At 29.9% G+C, this 19,343-nt stretch overlaps 1 protein-coding gene across 1 annotated transcript in view; it reads right to left on the minus strand.

The window, feature by feature from the left end:
- Positions 1–3,407: 3,407 nt before the first annotated feature.
- The window catches only part of LOC111613258 (D-3-phosphoglycerate dehydrogenase-like), a 33,658-nt gene continuing 17,722 nt past the window's right edge, over positions 3,408–19,343 (minus strand). The window contains exons 5-7 of the mRNA XM_023354604.1: positions 19,046–19,194; positions 13,933–14,085; positions 3,408–3,575 (exon numbers count right to left, since the gene is read on the minus strand). Coding sequence (XP_023210372.1) covers positions 3,423–3,575; positions 13,933–14,085; positions 19,046–19,194 — 455 coding nt within the window. The 3' untranslated portion in view covers positions 3,408–3,422. The remainder of the gene's footprint in view (positions 3,576–13,932; positions 14,086–19,045; positions 19,195–19,343) is intronic.

Below are 19,343 nucleotides of genomic sequence, written 5' to 3' on the forward strand. Positions count from 1 at the left end.
AAAAATGGTTTCGTAACGGGCCTGATATCATAAATTTTAAAATTTTATTCACCTAAGATTAATTCAATAATTTTATTACTGTTTACTTTTAATACTTTTAAACTTCTTGTAACTTATGTTTTAACTTTAAATATATCACTCAAAAAACTAACACCAGCACATAACAAGAAAAAAGGAAAAATTTACAAACGTTTTCATCTATGTGAAATAGACATCTGTTTTTGTTAGCCATTTGTTCGATATCATATATATCTGAGTATTCTATTTCACATAGACAAAAACATTCGTAAATTTTTCCTTTTTTCTTGTTATGTGTTGGTGTTAGTTTTTTGAGTGATATATTTATACAAATCCCAGTTTTTGAAATATATTTTAACTTTAACATACAAACATAGAAATCATATAAAATTACTTGTAGTGATACTATAGACTTCCATATTGTATGCTGAATTTTTGTAGCATTAATTTTTGTGTTTTAATACTCTATCTTTAAAAACTCCATATCAAAAGTGCTCATCTTTTTCAATTATATTTTACCACTGGAGTTGTAAAATATCAAAAATAATGTGCTGATAGCATAATAGTGAGAATATATCTACAAAAATTATACAAGAAGGTACATTATTTTTCCCTACTTTTCTAGCTCCATCCAAAAGCTAACTAAAAGGACACCTTTGATATTTTCTGACTAAGAATATATTCTTTATTGCATTTAACAAAGATTTCTTCCAATATACCTGGATGTTGAAGGGGCATAATTTTGTTTACATACATAATTCCTAAAATTTTGCTGGAATGTTTGTGTATTAGAGAATTGATGCAATTAAATTTTGATGGTTAAAGAATGAGGGGTGAGGGTAGTCACGTGTCATATAATGAAGATTTTCCTTGTTATTAGCACTTAAAAAATTTTTTTCTTTTATGAAACTCATCTCTATCCTCAAAATTAAGCTTTTAGCCATTTTATAATAATTAATAATTAATGATGCAATGAATATTTGGTTACTATTCGATATTCAGCCTATGTTTCGCTATTCAGCCGAAAACTGAATATGTAGTACCTAAAAAAGGAGTAAGAAATAACAAAAACACAGTAAATTAATCATTTTGGTAAACTTTTATTAATGCTGAACATACATTTCAAATTCGAAAAAGCGCAATTTTTTGCTTATTTATGTAAAAGATGAAAGTAAAAGTAATATAACTAAGTTATTTTTTTAAGCGATAAAAAAAAAAGTAACAAATCATATGAAAATTACCTACTTATTATGTAGTTTAGTCATCTATATACTCATATATAAAAGAACAAGTCCTGATAAGATAATTAGTGCAGAGCCAAAACTACAAGTGCTAGAAACTTAAAAATTTGAGGGTGTGTTCCTTTTGTAAAGTTTAGGTGTGCTAAGAAAACATTATACAAAATTCAACCCTAAAGGGGTAAAAAATTTGTTTGAAAATTTTTACTGCGTGAGCATATTAGATTGAAACTTAGGTCATAAAATGTGAAAAAAATAATAATTAATGATCTGTAAAGCGTTTTTATGAAATCATCCCTTATTACAAACTTGAAAACTAAATTAACTTTTTTGTTTCATTGTACAAAATTATCATAACTGAAGTTCCAGACAGCTCGGTAGCCTGAACAACCCTAGGCTTTTACCTGTGCATGCTAAGTGACTTTCATTACAAGCTTTCTGAAATCTATGAAAACAATTATTTGGAATTGACGGCCGTGAACTTCGCGCTAATAAGCTGCCTCGACTTGTTCAATTGTGTTATCAACTCAATTTCATAATTATTTTCACATTTTCACTTTGCATTCCTTCTCTGTTCTTTTTCCATTATTTACACATGTAGGTCGTTTCATTATTCGCATTTGATATCATCACTTATCACATACTGCCATGACGCTCATGTTTGTTCGCTACAACTGTCAAGAATTAACACGATTGGTGAAGCATAGTGACAGTGAGCCAATAGAGAGCAGGGTGTGTATCCTGCTCTCTATTGGCTGACTGTCACTATTGGATCCTTGCCATAATACAATTTGCGTGCCAATTTTCATATGTGTGTTAATCAAGCAAAATAGTTTGGCCGAATATTCAGTATTCAGCCTGAGGCTGAATATACTATTTGTTGCATCAATATTAATAATATAAAATATTTTTAAATAAAATCTTATAACAATGGAACTACACCTATTTCAATTATATTTTTTGTCACCTTTGTCATCCATGATCAGAAACATTTTCTTATTAGAAAAATCACAGTGAATAAAAAAATCTTATTATCAACATTTTCTTTGATAAAATAAACAGCTTGATTAAGATACTATTTAATCCAATTTGAGATTGTCTCAATGTATGATAATTATTATGAGAGTGATGGTGGTGGAGAAAGAAGTCATTTATGTAAGAATTTTAAAATATGAAGATAGGAATTAAAATTTATTGTCTAGAACAAAATTCTCAAATAAATGTAATAACCAAAAAACAAGTAAAATGGCAAAATTGTATTTGCGACAAGACTATGTCTCAGAAACTCACTACTAAGCGAAATCACTTTGACGCTCAAGGCAATCTTGTTCTCATTCTCCAATCTTCTTTGGTATTGCTGCTTTTGGATGTGATCATTCAAACTTCGCCAGCCACGATGCATTTTCGATGAAATTAACCTATCCAATTTTGAAATTTCTCTCTGTTGCATGTTGGCCCAGGTTGAATTTTTGTTGATGCATAACAAAAATTTCCCATTTTTGAAAAAAATAATCGTGGTTATAGTATTGTCCAAAATTATTTTTTTTATTTTGCACTAACAATATACAGTTTAACCTGATTATAACATCAAATTTTTATCAGTCCCATGATTTTATTATACTAGATAGTGTTAAAAAACCCACTTGTAATGACATAAAACTGTTTTAACGTCATATTTGAAGCGCTCCCAAATTTACAAAATTAGATTACAAATTTTATTTAACATAGAAGAAATTACATGTTCAGTCCTAAGGTCAGAGTTCACTTCTTAGAATGACTGTGGGTGGTAGTCTCCCCACCTGACTTCGATGGGGTGAGGTGCCTGTTTTGCCTGTCTGTAGAAGAGGGTCACCATTCTGTATTTTATTTTGACTCGGTTCTTGGTCCCCTGACTACTTACAAGTCTGGATTTTTTATGTGCAAATGATTTGGGCACTTAATACTCTGTGCCAAATAGCAACTCTCGACATGTACTCCTTCATACTTCTATGCTGGTAACATAAAATGGCAGTACGCTTATAAGTCTTGTCAATACTCTTATAAGTATTGACAAGACTATGTTTTATAAATAAAACATAGTCTTGTCAATACTTATAAGAGTATAATAAAGGCAGTATTCAATTCTGTACATAATAAAATATATTTTAAATGTAATTATGGTAGACATTAATCAAATTTACCTTGAGTTGTTATTGTTACTTTGATATCTCCACTCCCAGAAGGAATGAGAGAAGAAGAAATTTTTCCAAGAGAAGTAGACAAATCTGCCCATGGTTTATTTTCTGGTGACAATAACTGACAAAATGAAGCAGAATTTACCTATAAAAAGAAATCTTTTATCACATGGTTAAATTAAAATTATAAATTAATTAATATAAAACCAATTATGATCAGCAACAATCAATGGTTACTAATTGTAAGTGATATTCTTTTTTATATAACATTTAGTAATTATTTTATTTTATTACATGTAAACTTAGCTTAACAGAAAATGATGTATTAAGTCATTAGAGTAAAAGTTACATACATAAAAAAGATATAATTATTATGGAATATTTGAAATCAAAATATTGACATAACTGTTAATCTTTATATAAAAAACTTAATAATAGAAGATAAAAACATAATAGTGATATTAATAAGGAAAGAGAAATAATGATATTCTCATTTAGCAATATTTCTGATCTGATTGGAGTTAAAATTTAATACATATTCCTTTACTGTATTTATTCATTAAATGCATAAAAAATAGACACACAGTCTTTGTAATTAAAAATGAAAAGCAATAATTTTATTTTCATTAATTTTCTTTTACATTAACTTTATTTTTAATTCAATTACTTCATTAACATCCCATATTCATATTAAGAAGAATGATAAGTGATGAGTTTGGAATAAGATTTTCATATTCTTATACAAATTCAAGTTTACAAATTTAATTTTAAATGATACAACATAATTTTAAAAGCAGAATTTGAAGACAATAAATGTATTTATTTAGCAAAATTATCATAAAATCAACATAATTTGTAGCATTCATTAAAATAAATTCAACAGTTCAATTTATTAAATTTTAGATCTAAACTTATTAATTACCTGCTGTAACAGTACCAGCTACACCAAGTCCTGAAGTTGCAATTCGTTGGGATTGTTGTAACTGTGCAGGAGACAGACCAGCAATAGAAACAACAGCAGGTGTTGTTCCAGATACTACTCCTGTAACGGTTGTTGTTGTTAATGATCGCATCTGTCCAGCAGCAGCAGCAGCAGCCACCATTTCCTGAACAGTCATAGTAGTAGTAGTGCAACTGGATACAGTTACTGCTGGTCTCTGTGCACGTAGAGTTGATCCCAGTGCAGTGACAGTTGCAGTCTGTAAATTATTTATTAAAAAAATTACAAAAATATTTCTAAATAAAAAACAAAATAAATACTTGATAATAATGATGTAATGAAAATACTATTTATTGAAAGAATATAATTATTTTATGAATAAATCTGCAATTGTTTTAGTCTCTCAGTAACCAGGACTGCTAAGAGAAGAACACTGAAGAAATTATCTGAAAGCCTATGGAAAATAATAAGCTATCATAATATTTACAAATTTCAAGAAATTTTCATAATTTTGACAAGTTTTAAACAAAATGAACCTAATTATTGTTACATAAATATCCAAAATTTATTTCTATGATGTGTAGTATGAAAAGAGACCTATCATTAATACTGAGAGATAGACTAGAGTTCATCAAGTCTAAAGCTTGCCTCTCTGCAATGCTATCAGCAACATCTTCAATTACAGAGAGGCTATATCAGTCATCAAATTTAAAAACCAAAAATATTTGTCAATTTAAGTGTACATATTTGATTCAATAAAATAATTTTAAATTTTAATTTTTAATGGAAATTAATTATTTTTCCACTACTTCAGATGTTTTCTGTGAGTAATNTCATGATAATAAATTTTTATTTCAAATGAAGTGTTCATTATTTTTCAGCTACTTAGTTTTCTTTTAACTTTTCAATTTGATTATTATTGTCAGAATTTATTTCAAAACTGATTTAACATATATATAGGCATATCCTGCTTAATATCAGTAATCCATTCCTAAAAACTCAGATATTCTATGGGAAAATGCTACTTGGAAGCCTAATTCCATTATCTTAAATGGGAAAATTATAATCTGACACATTTTCCTGTATATTGTTTTGATAAAGATGCTGTATTGAATTTTTGGAATTAAATATGAATTTTTCTTATATAAACATCAGCCAAGAGTCATTGTAATAAAAGATGTGTACATTCTATGAAATTTAGGTATTAAAAACCAAGAGACATTGTAAGGGAAAAAACTCAACCTTATTTTTATTTGTATATATTACTTCTTTTACATTTAATTTGAATTGTTTGTTTAGTAAAAAGGGACTGCATGTAAAAATTAACTATTTTGACTTAATTTTTGACATGCAGTCCCTCTTAACTACTACTGGAAACCCAGTTAGTAATGGTCCAGAATATAAAGAATATGAACAGATTTTGCATGAAACACTATTTTTATTTAAAACTTTAATTTAGAAAAAAAATCAGAAAAATTAATCAATTTTACACTTGTTACAAGGTTGAATTCTAAACTTAATGTAGAGAAATTTTATAAAGCATAAACTAGACCTATTATGATGTCACTTATCATTACAAAAAACAACTAATGGAGAAGGTAAAGCAACAGCGGCACATTATAGCTTTGTGAGGCCCAGGCAAATCTGAATTAGAATGCCCCATGTACAGTGTTGACTTAAAGATATTTTTATTTGGGGAAGTTTTTGGAGGAATTACCAGTGTTAAGCCCCAATAGACCTAGGTCTGTTAGGTGATGTTAGAGGGTCAAGACACGGACAAATTAATATAAGGACTTTACAAATCTGGTTAAATGTTAGTAACAAAGGTTTAATCATAAATATTTACAAATTATTCATCTGTTCTAAAACATGAGAGGAACATAATTCTATTAAAATTTACAAGATTAGGTAACACGTACAATATACAAGAAAAGGATTGAAGGTATTACTTTTCCTTTTAAAAAGACACAATAACCAACATACCAACAAAAATAATGGTTTTCTGATGTCCTTCAATGTTTCCTGTTTTAATATCTTGTACTTAGTTCGTGAACAATGGACGTATTCTATACGATAGATTTGGATTCCGTTCTCTACATTTAAAAGTTCACACGTGTCAGTCCCTTTCTTCTATTTTACTGACACTCTTACACCACATAGTTTGTTGATCACTCAAGAAACAGGAACTTGAAAAAAGTAGACTTTGGATGGGAGTTCCAATATTTATACTTCCCGCCATTGGGTGTGACGTGAAACACATGTGATGTTGGTCACTGACCAATCAACCAGCACGACGGGCCCAACCCGGTACCATAAAATAAAACCCAACACGACACATCGTATATATATATAAAATAAACGAAAAAAAAAAACTATACATAGTGCTTGGGCACTACACCAGTATCCTTGTTCATTTTTTAAAAACAACCTCTGGAGGGTTAAGTTTTGTGCTGCGCTTGTGCAATCTAGTGTCATTAAATTTAAGCTTTGATATTCTTACTACAGTAATGAGTTTATAAAAGATTGGTTTGCAATTGCCTGGGGCCCCTTGTTGACAGAGGTCCAGGTAATTGCCCTTTTTGTCCATAGGATAACATGCCACTGTAAGGCAATAGAATTCAATCAATATACTAGCATGCTGGTTGAAAACTATTACTGTAACAACATTTCAGGATTCCACTAAATAGTGCTGAGCAGCATTGTAACACTTCTTATATGCATTACTAAAAATACAAAAAGCATAACTCTATATTAATAAAGAAGTAGGGGTGCTGCAAGAAAAAATTATCAAGTTGGAGGTGTCACTATTAGAAAAAGGGCCGAAAAGCCTTTTTCTAATAATAGGGTAAGGTAAAGATAAGGTAAGGTAAGATTGAAGCCTTTGATTAATAAATAAAGTGATAGGATAAATTTATATTAAAGAATTCACAGAGTAAACTCTTAATAAAAGCATATTGTCTAGGAGACAATTCTTCACAGTTAAACACTTAAAATAATTGTGTTTGTGAAAGTTATAATTATGTTTATATGCAGAAAAAACTATTTTTCAATTTAGTTTGGCACATTCTTACTTCCACAATGAATTACATTTTCTTAAAAGTTTCCTTCTTGAAAATTCTAGTTTCAAAAAAAAAAAATAATAATCCTTTAATATGTTTCCAATGGAAAATTTTGTAAGTTTGCATTGTTTCAAACTGCATCATATTTTGTATAAACCAGGGCTGTGGAGTCGTGTAAAAATCTACCGACTCCAACTCCAACTTTTCCTTACCATCCGACTCCAACTCCGACTAGGGACAAACTTGTTACCGAAAGAGACCAGGAAATTCTGATGTCATCACATGACCTCAGAATAAAAGATTCAATAAATAGAGTTCTAATAAAGATAGAACACAGAAACTTTTTATTCCAAAGCTATAAGACTCCTCTAAGTAATGACACAGTCAATATATAAATATGTATTGGATAATTTTTACTTTTCTGGCTGTTATATATAACAGAAGGAAAGTGTAGCGCTCAATCTAAAAATGTCCCCTCCAAAATTTTTACATTTTTGGATTCAGGATATCTTGAAATTTCAAGATATGCAAAAGACTCAAGGTTTTTTTTTTATATGTGTGGATGTTAGACTGTGTGTGGAGGGCATGATTTTGTTCACCCTGTTTAAAGCCTAATAATTTCTGTGGTCAGAGTGGTCAGAATCGAAGTCAGATGGTTAATTATTAACAGGAGTTAATTATTAAATGTCAAAGTGGTTGAACTAAATCATATCCCCATACACATTCTAACGTTTTAGGTGCGAACATCTTAACGGGTTTTACTGTACTATTATAAAATAACAAAAAAGCTTACTTTGAGGATAAAGATGAGTTTTATTTTTTTACTTTTTTAAAATTTTGAACGGTAATAATGTGTAAAATATTCATTAAGAGATATGACACATGACCCCTTTTATGTCTTCACCCTGTTGACCATTAAGAACAAAAATTTAATAGTATTAATGCCCCTTTATATGCAAGCTACAGTGCCACATTTTGTTTCTTAAACTTTACCCATTCTGAGATATTGTTTAATATCTCAGAACAGAAAATAAAGAAATTAAACAAATNTTAATGCCCCTTTATATGCAAGATACAGTGCCAAATTTCGCTTCTTAAACTTTATCTATTTTAAGATATTGTTTAATATCTCAGAACAGAAAATAAAGAAATTAAACAAATTAGACATCAACACATACGCGCACGTTAATTTTTCCCCTTTTATTGACTTTTTTTGGGGATTTGGGAGGTTTCCAAATGTATAGATTTGCAAAAAAGACTAGGCGGGATGAATTTGGCACAATTCCAATACTTTTCCGTTTTATATACATAACAAATTGGAAATTAAAAAGAGTCAGAGTCAGTGGAATTTTTGACAACTCCAACTACAGCTAAAACACCAAAACTCCACAACTCCAACTCCGACTCCACAGCCCTGGTATAAACACATCTATGACATAAAGCAATGCCTTGGTATATAATATTACAAATAGTATTGAATAGTATTAGACAATAAAAAAATAAAAGTAATGTACACTTCATGCCAACATTTAACTGTATAATGTATTAGGTTGTTCAGAAAGTAAGTTCGTTTTTTTTTACCACTAGAAGGATTAGTCATATTTTTCCCGCCATTTTCATTCTAAACCGTATTATCATTATATATTTTGACAGCTAGCATTTTAAGGCTTATTTGTAAAAAATTTTGTTTCATTCTGTGCAATTGTTTATTTTTTCTGTCCCATCAAATATGGAAGATCGAAAGCAGCATTTTCGGCATATTTTGCTTTTTTATTACCAAAAAATCAAAATGCTGTTCAAGTGAGAAAAAAATTGTGGTACATGTATGGAGATGATGTGTTGAGAGAACGACAGTACCAAAACTGGTTTACAAAATTTCATTCTGGCAATTTCAATATTGAAGATGCACCATGTTCTGGATGGCCAGTTGAAGCCAATGAAAACAAAATAAAGGTACTGATTGAAGCAAACTGCCGAATAACAACACATGAAATCACTAAGAGATTAAATTTGTCAAATTGAACTGTTTATGATTACAGTAGAGCGTCATTTATCTGAATCAATTGGGGACTGGGGTGGTTCGGATAACTTATTTTTCGGATAACGAATCATGTACGAAAAAATATATTAATTTATCCCGTGTTTCTCTCCGTTGCGTGTCGCTTCGCGTTGAATTTTCGTCGATGTTAAGCCTAACGAAGACTATTGTATCGTTAAAAATTATTTTTTTATTTTGTACAAACAAAATAAATTTATTGAAAAATATAAAAACAATAAAAAATTATACTTCAGAAGTTAATTTAGTATCAAAAACGTAAAATATTTGAGTAGTCTGAGAAATAGACGAAGATTGCAGCGCCACAGCACTAGCGGAAATTTAAATTTGCCGACTGGAATGTTTTTGGATAATGGACGTTTCGGATAACCAGCTTTCGGATAAACGACGCTCTACTGTACTTAAAACAAATTGGTTTTGTTTCAAAGCTTGATATATGGGTTCCACATGATCTTAAAGAGAGATGCTCTCTTTGGTGGAATTTTAAGGAAATTTTTTTTGGAGCTTTTACCAGACAATTTAACAATTGATTAGAAAGTGTACTGCCATCAAGTAAACAAATTGAGTAATATCATCAAACAGAAAAGGCGGCCAGAATTGATCAACAAAACAGGTGTAGTGTTTTACCACGATAATGTCAAATTTCACACAAGTTTGGTGACTCGTCACAAACTGTTATAACTTAGATGGGATGTACTATCACACCAACCATATTCGCCAGATCGAGCACACTCAGATTATTACTTGTTCCAGTCTATACAAATTTTTTTTAACTGTGAGACATTTACTTGAAATGACAATGTCAAAAATCATTTGGATCCGTTTTTTGTAAGCAACGATCAAAACTTTTATGAATGTGAAATCATGCTATACAAATTTTTTTTAAGTGTAAGACATTTACTTGAAATGACAATGTCAAAAATCACTTGGATCAGTTATAAAAATATTGTGTTTTTTCCCACGAAAAAAAAACGAACTTACTTTCCGAACAACCCAATATTTACACTTGCGTGTTGTGGTGTTACCAACAGTGGCTTTTAGAGTATAAATAAGTTCACAAGCACTTTTGATATCATAAAGCTACTATCTTCAGGTGAATATCGAATACAATTGTTTTCAAATTCTGAGCTTTTAAACAACTTATGAAATTATATGAAGTGCATGGATGGAATACTAACATGAATTTGAAATAGAATAAGAATTTAAAAACTTTTTTGAACAGCAATATGAATGATGTAATATCCCCAAATATGCATAGAGAGCAATAATGATGTTCTAGAGATGTGGATTAGATTGTTTGAATAATATTGTCCATATTTGTGGGATTTCAAGAGTTATTGTGTTACACGGTTCTAAAGCTGATATGTACAGGTTCTCCCAAATAAATAATTCTTTCCGATTTGTTGCACCATTTGAGTAACTTTGTTTGGGCCCAGAGTGGCTAATAATCTTGATCAAGCAATTTTTTTGCCAATTCTGTTGATGGTCTACTGTTTCTGATGTCCTCCTGATGTTCTAGGATGCGAGAAATTAACATTCTGGCTGTGGCCCCTACGTAGCTAGTCTCTTCTCCTGACATATCATATTTTAGTGGAATTTGATAGATCCCAAATTTTTCATTCAATTTAAAAATATCTCTGTCGTTGCATAATAGTCTTCTTAGCGTTGGTTGTGTGGTTAACAGTAAAATAAAAAGATTCATTCTAAACAGATGTACTATTTTTTAGAGAAATGGGGCCTAAAAACAGTATCGGAGGATATACTATTTTTAGATCCTCTTTGTTACTAAAAAAAGACTGTGGAAACAGCTTATTTTTGACACAATTTTGGAGAAAATGGAATTTAGATCAGGAATATCCAACTTTTTACATAGCATTGCTAATGAATTGCAATTCTTCTTCCACTAGCGTTTGGTTGGAAGGGAGGAGGTAAGCCCTCCGCATGAGGGAAGTTATGGCAGAGTTCATGTAGTTTAAAGATTGGAAAGCTGTTGCAGGAATAATTTGCAATGTGTTGTTGTTTCTATGATATACAGAAAATAGGAGCTCAGGAGATGTATGGATTTCTAGATCTAAGAAAGAGATTCTGGCATTTTGTTCTTCCTCTACCGTGAAGTTGATAGAAGGATAAACAGAGGCCATTGCTTTGTGGCTTTGTCAAGCCATATTTCTTCTGTCTTTCCTTTCTCTTCATTACTTGTGACCACATCTTATGGAAAAACCCCACTTCCGGCCTTTGTTTACTTGGCTACGATGTGGTTGGTTAAACCATGTGGTCCGATCTGTGTTAGACAATAGGGGCTGACGCTTGATTGGTCGAAGGGGGTGACGGACAAGGTGGACGAAAGGGAGGTCCGAACAGGAAGAGAGTCAGTTCAGGACGAGACCGTGTGGAGCGAGGACACGTTAGGACGAGCTAGGAAAAAAGGAAGTCTCCATGTGGAAGATCTGAGGTTTTTTTTTTTTTTGACCAGTCACCCCTTTATTCTCCATTCTTTATGATTTTTCTTTTTCCATCTTTCGCTAAATTTTTGGGTCCTAGGTTTAAAGTAATTATTTAAGTTAGATTTAAACTAGACTAAGATTCTATTGTCGGTTGAACGTGGGATCCACGTGCTGTGTCGGGACGAGACAGCACGTGTACTGTACTACCTAGTATTGTACTGTACAACCTAGTTTTAATTATCGGTATTTGCCTATTTGGATTCTGGAATTTTTTTGTTAATAAATTATATCAAAGCCGAATCATCCTATGGGAGTCAATTATTTATCGTTCGGCTACAGCTTGAATAAATTGTTCTAAACCTTCAGTACAGCCTTCCCATGCGAGTAGTATGTCATCAACATAATGTAAATACATAATTGGGTATTGGATGGTCAAGGGGGCATTGAAAATTTGATGTTCTATGTTCCACATAATGAGCTCTGCCAACATAGGTGATAGTGGGGAATCTATTGGTACTCCTTGTGTCTGTTTATATAGCATGCCATTAAATTGAAAGTAATTGTTTTCAGTTATGAGAAAAAGAGCTTCATGTAAATGTATTAAGTGTGATTTTGGGTAGCCTGAGTTGAGCAGCAGAGTATTTGCAAGCATGACAGCCTCGAAATATGGTACAGACAGATAAGGAAATAACGTCAACCTTGTACAAGTGTACATTTTGAGGTCATCATGCTTGCAAATACTCTGCTGCTCAAATAATTTCATAAGTTGTTCGAAAGCTCAGAATTTGAAAACAGTTGTATTCGATATTCACCTGACGATGGTAGCTTTATGCTATCGAAAGTGCTTTTGAACTCATTTATACTCTAAAAGTTACCATTGGTAACGCCACAACATGCAATACAATAGAAAATAACTGAAGGCATATATGGATTTAAATCCATGAGAAATAATGTTGAATAAAATTCTATTCTAATATTTATTTGTGTGAGATCTTGAACACCCCTCTCCCTTTAATTTATTGTTTTGGTTTAAACTTTTAGTTAATTTTAGAAGTATTGCCATCTCTCCACAGCCAATGCCCAAAGTTAGTAAAGATCCATCTTCATTCTTAAAGGTTAGAAGCCGTTCCATGAAGTGCCGTCTCTGAAATTCCCAGTGAAGAAGTAAATACTTGATCAGAACGTGAATTTCAACAAACCTTGTTCTCGACAATATTAAAGACAAAGACTAAAGCAGGAAATTCCCCAAATATGCATAGAGAGCAATAATTATGTTCTAGAGATGTGGATTAGATTGTTTGAATAATATTTTCCATATTTGTGGGATTTCAAGAGTTATTATGTTACACGGTTCTAAAGCTAATATGTACAGGTTCTCCCAAACCAGGAAACCCACATATAAAAGGAACCTTGTGAAGTAGTATGATTTAAAGGAATTGTAATCTCTCTCTCTCTCTCTGCACGATAGGGAACTTAACATGTTGAAAGTCCAATTTGTATATTTTATTTTCGATATATTAAATAATCGTTATTTGTTGTTTAAACAAAGGTCTCATTTCTGACTAAAGTCTATGCCATTGTCCTCCCCACTTAACAAAGCCCTCCTAACCAAAATAATTGATAAAGCGCGAGTTAAATCGCAAAATAATAGTTTAACTGGTATCAACATCCTGACGAAAGAAAAAGAAGGATCTAGATTGTGAAATCAAGATCCACATCAGTATTTTTAAGGCCATCCATTGACGATCGAGAACGGATCTCTCGATCCGTGCCAAATAAGCGGTACTCAGCAGTAGTACTCCTGGCTGGCTCACACTTGTTTACACAAATAAATGATATCTAATGGTAATTTGGATATTAGCTGTAAACTGCTAATTATTTGCATACAAACATTGTTAAAAATTAATTTGAATTTACTATATTATCATTACATATCTATGCATATGAAATTTCAAAACTAATACATTTGATAAATATAATATTGTAATAAATGACATTCTTACCACTCCCATTATATTTTTTCCATGTAGAAGATCAACAAATTGTTCTGCAATTTCAACTGCAACACGATTCTGGGCTTCAATTGTACTCGCACCTAAATGTGGAGTGCAAATAACCTTTGGATGCTGAATTAGTGCTGTATTTTTAGGAGGTTCCTACATAAATTTAAAAAACAAAAAATATTTCTTCTTAAATTTACAATTTTTCGATATTATGCATATTAATAAAAAAGCTAAAATTAATTATAGACTGGCAAAATCACAATTATAACATTTTAATAGAACTAATCCATATATGATCTAATGTGGATTTTGCCAATTACAGATTGCAAAACATTGTAATTGCAATGATGTGCAATACAAAATGTCGTATAAATTTATATTATTATTAGTAAATTAATAAAACTAATTTGTAATATATATATTACAAATTAGTTTTATTAATTTACTAATAATAATATAAATTTATACGACATNATATGTAATATAATATATATATATTATATATATATATATATAATGAAATAATAACTATTAAATATAAGTTTGTAATACATTTATTTATAAGAAAAACATATGTATTTTGTTATTAATTTATGAAAAACAGTTACAAGAGCTGCCCAATAATTAAGGTACAAAATTATATTAAACATATTTACTAAAAAACCTTGAAGTACTTTAATGAATACAACATACTAATGCTTATTTTTCACATTAGCATTCAGACATTTATCTCAGCATTTCACAAGCTTGGACATTCCTTCTTGGTAGTTTTTTGAATAAACATCATGAAACACTGAACAATTAAGGTTTGCAATGCATTTTGGTCTTTGAATCTTTCTCCTGATGAGAAGTTCTTGAGTCTGATAGGTGAAATTCTGACAGAGCTAGATCAGGATTATGAAGTGGATGTTGCAGAACTTCCCATTTCTGCTTTTCAAACCAAAATTTTTGTTTGGTTTGACATGTCATATCATGTCATCATGCAGAGCACTCACTCCAAATTGAGAATCAATGTAAAAATGAGTAATAAAAGGGATCATAAAATACTTTTAAAATAGACAGTTAATGCAGATGATGATTGTTTTTATACTCAAATACTATAAAAGATAAAAATCTGCTTGTTATATCAGCAAAATAAACTTGTTATAACATGAATATTTAGGCTGGACTAGTTCTTTCTCATTCCTGAAGATACAATAATTTATTTATTTTTACAAATAAATAGAAAAATCCCAAAAGACAGTTGATATTCCAAAATTAACAAATATACATAAAAACAAAGAAAACAAATTAATGACAAACTACATGGTTCAGTGGTGGACTCAGGATTTAATTTTGGGGGAGCCAAGTTGAACAGATAAAAAAATTTTTAATGTGAATGCAATAAAATTTCCACCTTATCTGACTGCTAATTCATTAGTAGTATAGAAATATAAGACAACACAATATAAATGAAAAAATAAATTTCAATTAAGAAAAGATTTTTGGAAACTTTTCTAGTGTTTCTTTTTTCATTGGAGGGTTCCAGGGCCCCTTGGCCTTCCCTCTGGGTGCATCAATAATATGATTATATGCTATTGTATTTCATACATACAATTCAAATATGAATTGTATGTATATTTGTTGAGTCATTGCAAATGAAATGACCAGTTTTTTAAAATTTAAACTTTCTTTAGTTCAACTGTTTTCCATGTCAACAGTGCTGTATGTTTGCAATTGGAAGAGCACACATATAATATGTGAATTTTAGAAATGTACTCTCATTTATTATTATGAGTTCTGCATGTTTAAGAGTAGTTTTTTTGCAGAATGGAAAAAAGGAAATTGAATAATTTTCTTTTTTGAGTATAATGCAGCTGAAGCAACACAAAATACAAATAAAACTTTTGGTGAAAGATTTGTGAATTTGCAGGCCACCAGACATTGGTTAAAAAACTTTCATTCTGGGAATATAAATCTCAAAAATCAGAATTGAAGATCATCATCGAATCAAAATATCACCTGATTGTCCAAGAAATCGTGGCAAAGTTAAACTTACTGGACATTATTCAACCATTTCTCAACATCTAAACCTGATAGGGAGAGTCAAGAACAGTGTTTTTCAACCTTTTTTATCACACAGCACACTTAACCTATAATTAAATTTCTGCAGCAAAAATTTCCTTGGAATAAATCACATGATTTCAAGTTGTGTTTGTAAACATTCTCTCATCACATTACTTGCCAATTAACATAATTCTTTTTGTTTATATTTTTGTGAATTAAATAAAACAGTATTGTTCTTTCTTAAAATAGCAGCAGGTAACAACAATAGTTATTATGATACACATCGGTTAAAGGTTCCGTAAGTCAGATTTATTGTATTATATACAACCCGATGTGCAGTGATAGTATATTAGTATAAATAGTTATTAAATTAATAATTTTCATTTACATAAGAAAAGCAATTAATGTTATGTCTTAATTTGCATTTAAAAGTGGCATGATAATTGCTTTTATGTCTCACTATTTCTAAATTAAAATAATTTGATCTAAATATAGGTCATAGCTATGTTATTCATTAAAAGAAAGTTTCATTTTAAATGAAATAACCCAGTGTTATGCATATATAATTTTGCTTACATTATATATATGTTTATTTATTATAACAAAGAGAAACTTGTATAATCAATTTAAAGAGGTTTTAATTTTGACATGTACACTTATTGTTCTTTGGGCTTCTTTTGAAAACAATTTGTTTAATAACCTTCAAAAATTTTCATGGTACACTGGTTGAAAATCACTGGTCAAGAAGCTTAACAAATGGATACCACATGAACTCAGTGAGAGAGATAAGGAGCATCATTTGGAGGTTTGCAGTTCTTTAATTTTTTGTCACAAAAATGAAAATATTCAAATAAAATTCTTCCCATCCATCTTATTCTCCGACTTTTTGCCAACAAACTATCACTTTTTTTGTACATTTGGACAGTTTTTGGCATAAAATTTACAGATAATCAAAATACTTTTAAATAAGTAAAAAGTATTTTTAATGACTTTTTGGCTTTTCATTCTTGTGATTTCTATCAAATTGGCATTAATGCATTTCTATTGAATTTGTATAGTATATTAATGTTGGAGACAATTTTGATTGAATATATAAGTTATAAATTAATTAATAAATGTTCAAAAGTCATAAGTAAAAATAGGCCATTTCATTTGGAACAACCTAATACTGTAGATGATTTTGTGGTAAATTATATTTATTTCAAAAATTAAAAAGAAAATTTTTTTAATTCCATGAGCAACCAAAATTTATTTATCCTTAAACATGTATAATTCATATTTCATGTTTATATATAATTGCAAATACATTATCATTAAATATATATATATATATTATATATATATATGTATGTGTGTATGTATACTTCAATTTATTTTGTAGTTTGATCTTGTTCAACAAAAGATGAGCTTCTCTATGTGGCAAACATCTTGTGGAGTCAACCATGTTAAAATTTAGTTTCATTTGTTAATTTATTTACTGTTTAGAAAACATTACATGAAGAGTTATTACTTCTTTTAACTTGAAAATTATTTAATACTGTTTAACTTTTATANATATATGTATATATATGATGTATATATATATATATAAACATCAATGAGCCCAATGTATTATAATTTTCCCCATCGGGCTATTTTTTGCTACTATTAATAATGTGAGTTACTGTGGATGATTATATCAAGAATTAAATATGTCTGGAAGCAAGAAATAGCTTAGAGGTCTGGGTAGTGTAACTGGCAACACGACCACATGGTAAATGGAAGTTGCAGTTTTGAATCCTGTCTTGGGCTGATTCTTTCTTTCCTGACTATTTCTAAAATCATTTAATAAATATTAAATTATTACAATTATTAATTTTGATAAAAAATGGTTCCTAACGTCTACCCTTAACACCAAATTACTTAATATCTAATTATTAGTAGTAGCAAAAAATAGCCCGATTAATTACAGTGATCATTTGGTTTACAGCAGGGGTGTCCAACCTTTTTGTTTCTCTGGGCCGCATTGGAAAAAGTCAAGGAGTTTTGGGTCACAAATACATATAATATATACTTGTGGCCCAATATAGAAATATATTTAAGGATTAACATGTGTAGATTATAATAATAAGTATTAAAACTTTATCACGAAAAAGGATATTTAAAAAAATTACTTCTACAGACACTTTCAATTTTTACTTAGAAATAGGTAAATTCATTTATTATAAAAGTGACAAACGGAAATTTATTTGAAAAACACAAATATTTGTTTTATTTGTGTCTCTAATTACTAAAAGCGACGAAACACCATTTTAAAGTGCATTTTAATTCAACTAATACAGTATATTTATAAATAAAATGTAACCCAAGAAGTAGCCAATGCACCAAATGATAATTTCTGCATCAAAGAAAAAAAGTAGCCACATTTGGCATAATGTAGCCAAATCTTGTAACGTTGGAAGAAATACTATTACTAAATAAAGCTGGAGTTGTGACTCAAAGCATTATAGACCTAAATGCGGGGAAAGGAGAGAAAGGAGAAAAGATAAAGAAGTGGAAAATTAAAGGTCAATATTTGCATAACAGAAGATCTATTTAATTTTTCTCACTACTTTTTATATTTTGTCTTTTCTCACCTTTCTGTCCTTTTCCCAAATTTGGGTCTATAATTCTTTGAGTCACAACTCCAGCTTTATTTAGTAATCCTTCCTCATTCACACATCTCCAAGTAATTTAAAATATTTCTTTTCCACTCAAAAATAAAATATGAATAAAGGTTTATGACTTTGTGAAACTTCTTTTTGAGTTTATGCCGTTGAAATAAATAAATAATAAAAAAATTAAAACATTTGTCGGTTTTGTTTACACGTTTATTGGGCCGTATTGAAACTTGCCTTGGGCCGCGGGTTGGACACCCCTGGTTTACAGAGTACATGTATAATTCACTAATTTTTTTTAGATCTCCAAAAAGCAGAGATTTGTATCTTTCTGTATAAATAATTACAATTACTTAAAATATGACAAATATAAGAAAAATAATTTCAGAAAAATTAAAATCAGACTAACTAATCAGATTATTCAGACTAACCTCTGTATAGACATCTAAACCTGCACCTCCACACTGGCCAGATTCTAATGCTCTTAATAAGGCATTTTCATCTATTATTCCACCTCTGGCACAATTAACAATGCGTACACCTTTCTTACATTTTGCAAATACATTATCATTAATTAAATCTGTAAATTAAAAAAATTAATTAAATAATTAATTTGAAAACTATTAAAAGTGATATTGAAAATGATCAAATTTCAATATCACACAAAATATACCATGTGATCATAATTAAAATACCCCTTTTCAACACTGTCTAAAAAGATATTTTGCA

This window comes from Centruroides sculpturatus, unplaced genomic scaffold (assembly GCF_000671375.1).
Source record: "Centruroides sculpturatus isolate CEXI.00-Female unplaced genomic scaffold, Cexi_2.0 scaffold1800, whole genome shotgun sequence".
In the NCBI taxonomy this organism is placed as follows: Eukaryota; Metazoa; Arthropoda; class Arachnida; order Scorpiones; family Buthidae; genus Centruroides; species Centruroides sculpturatus.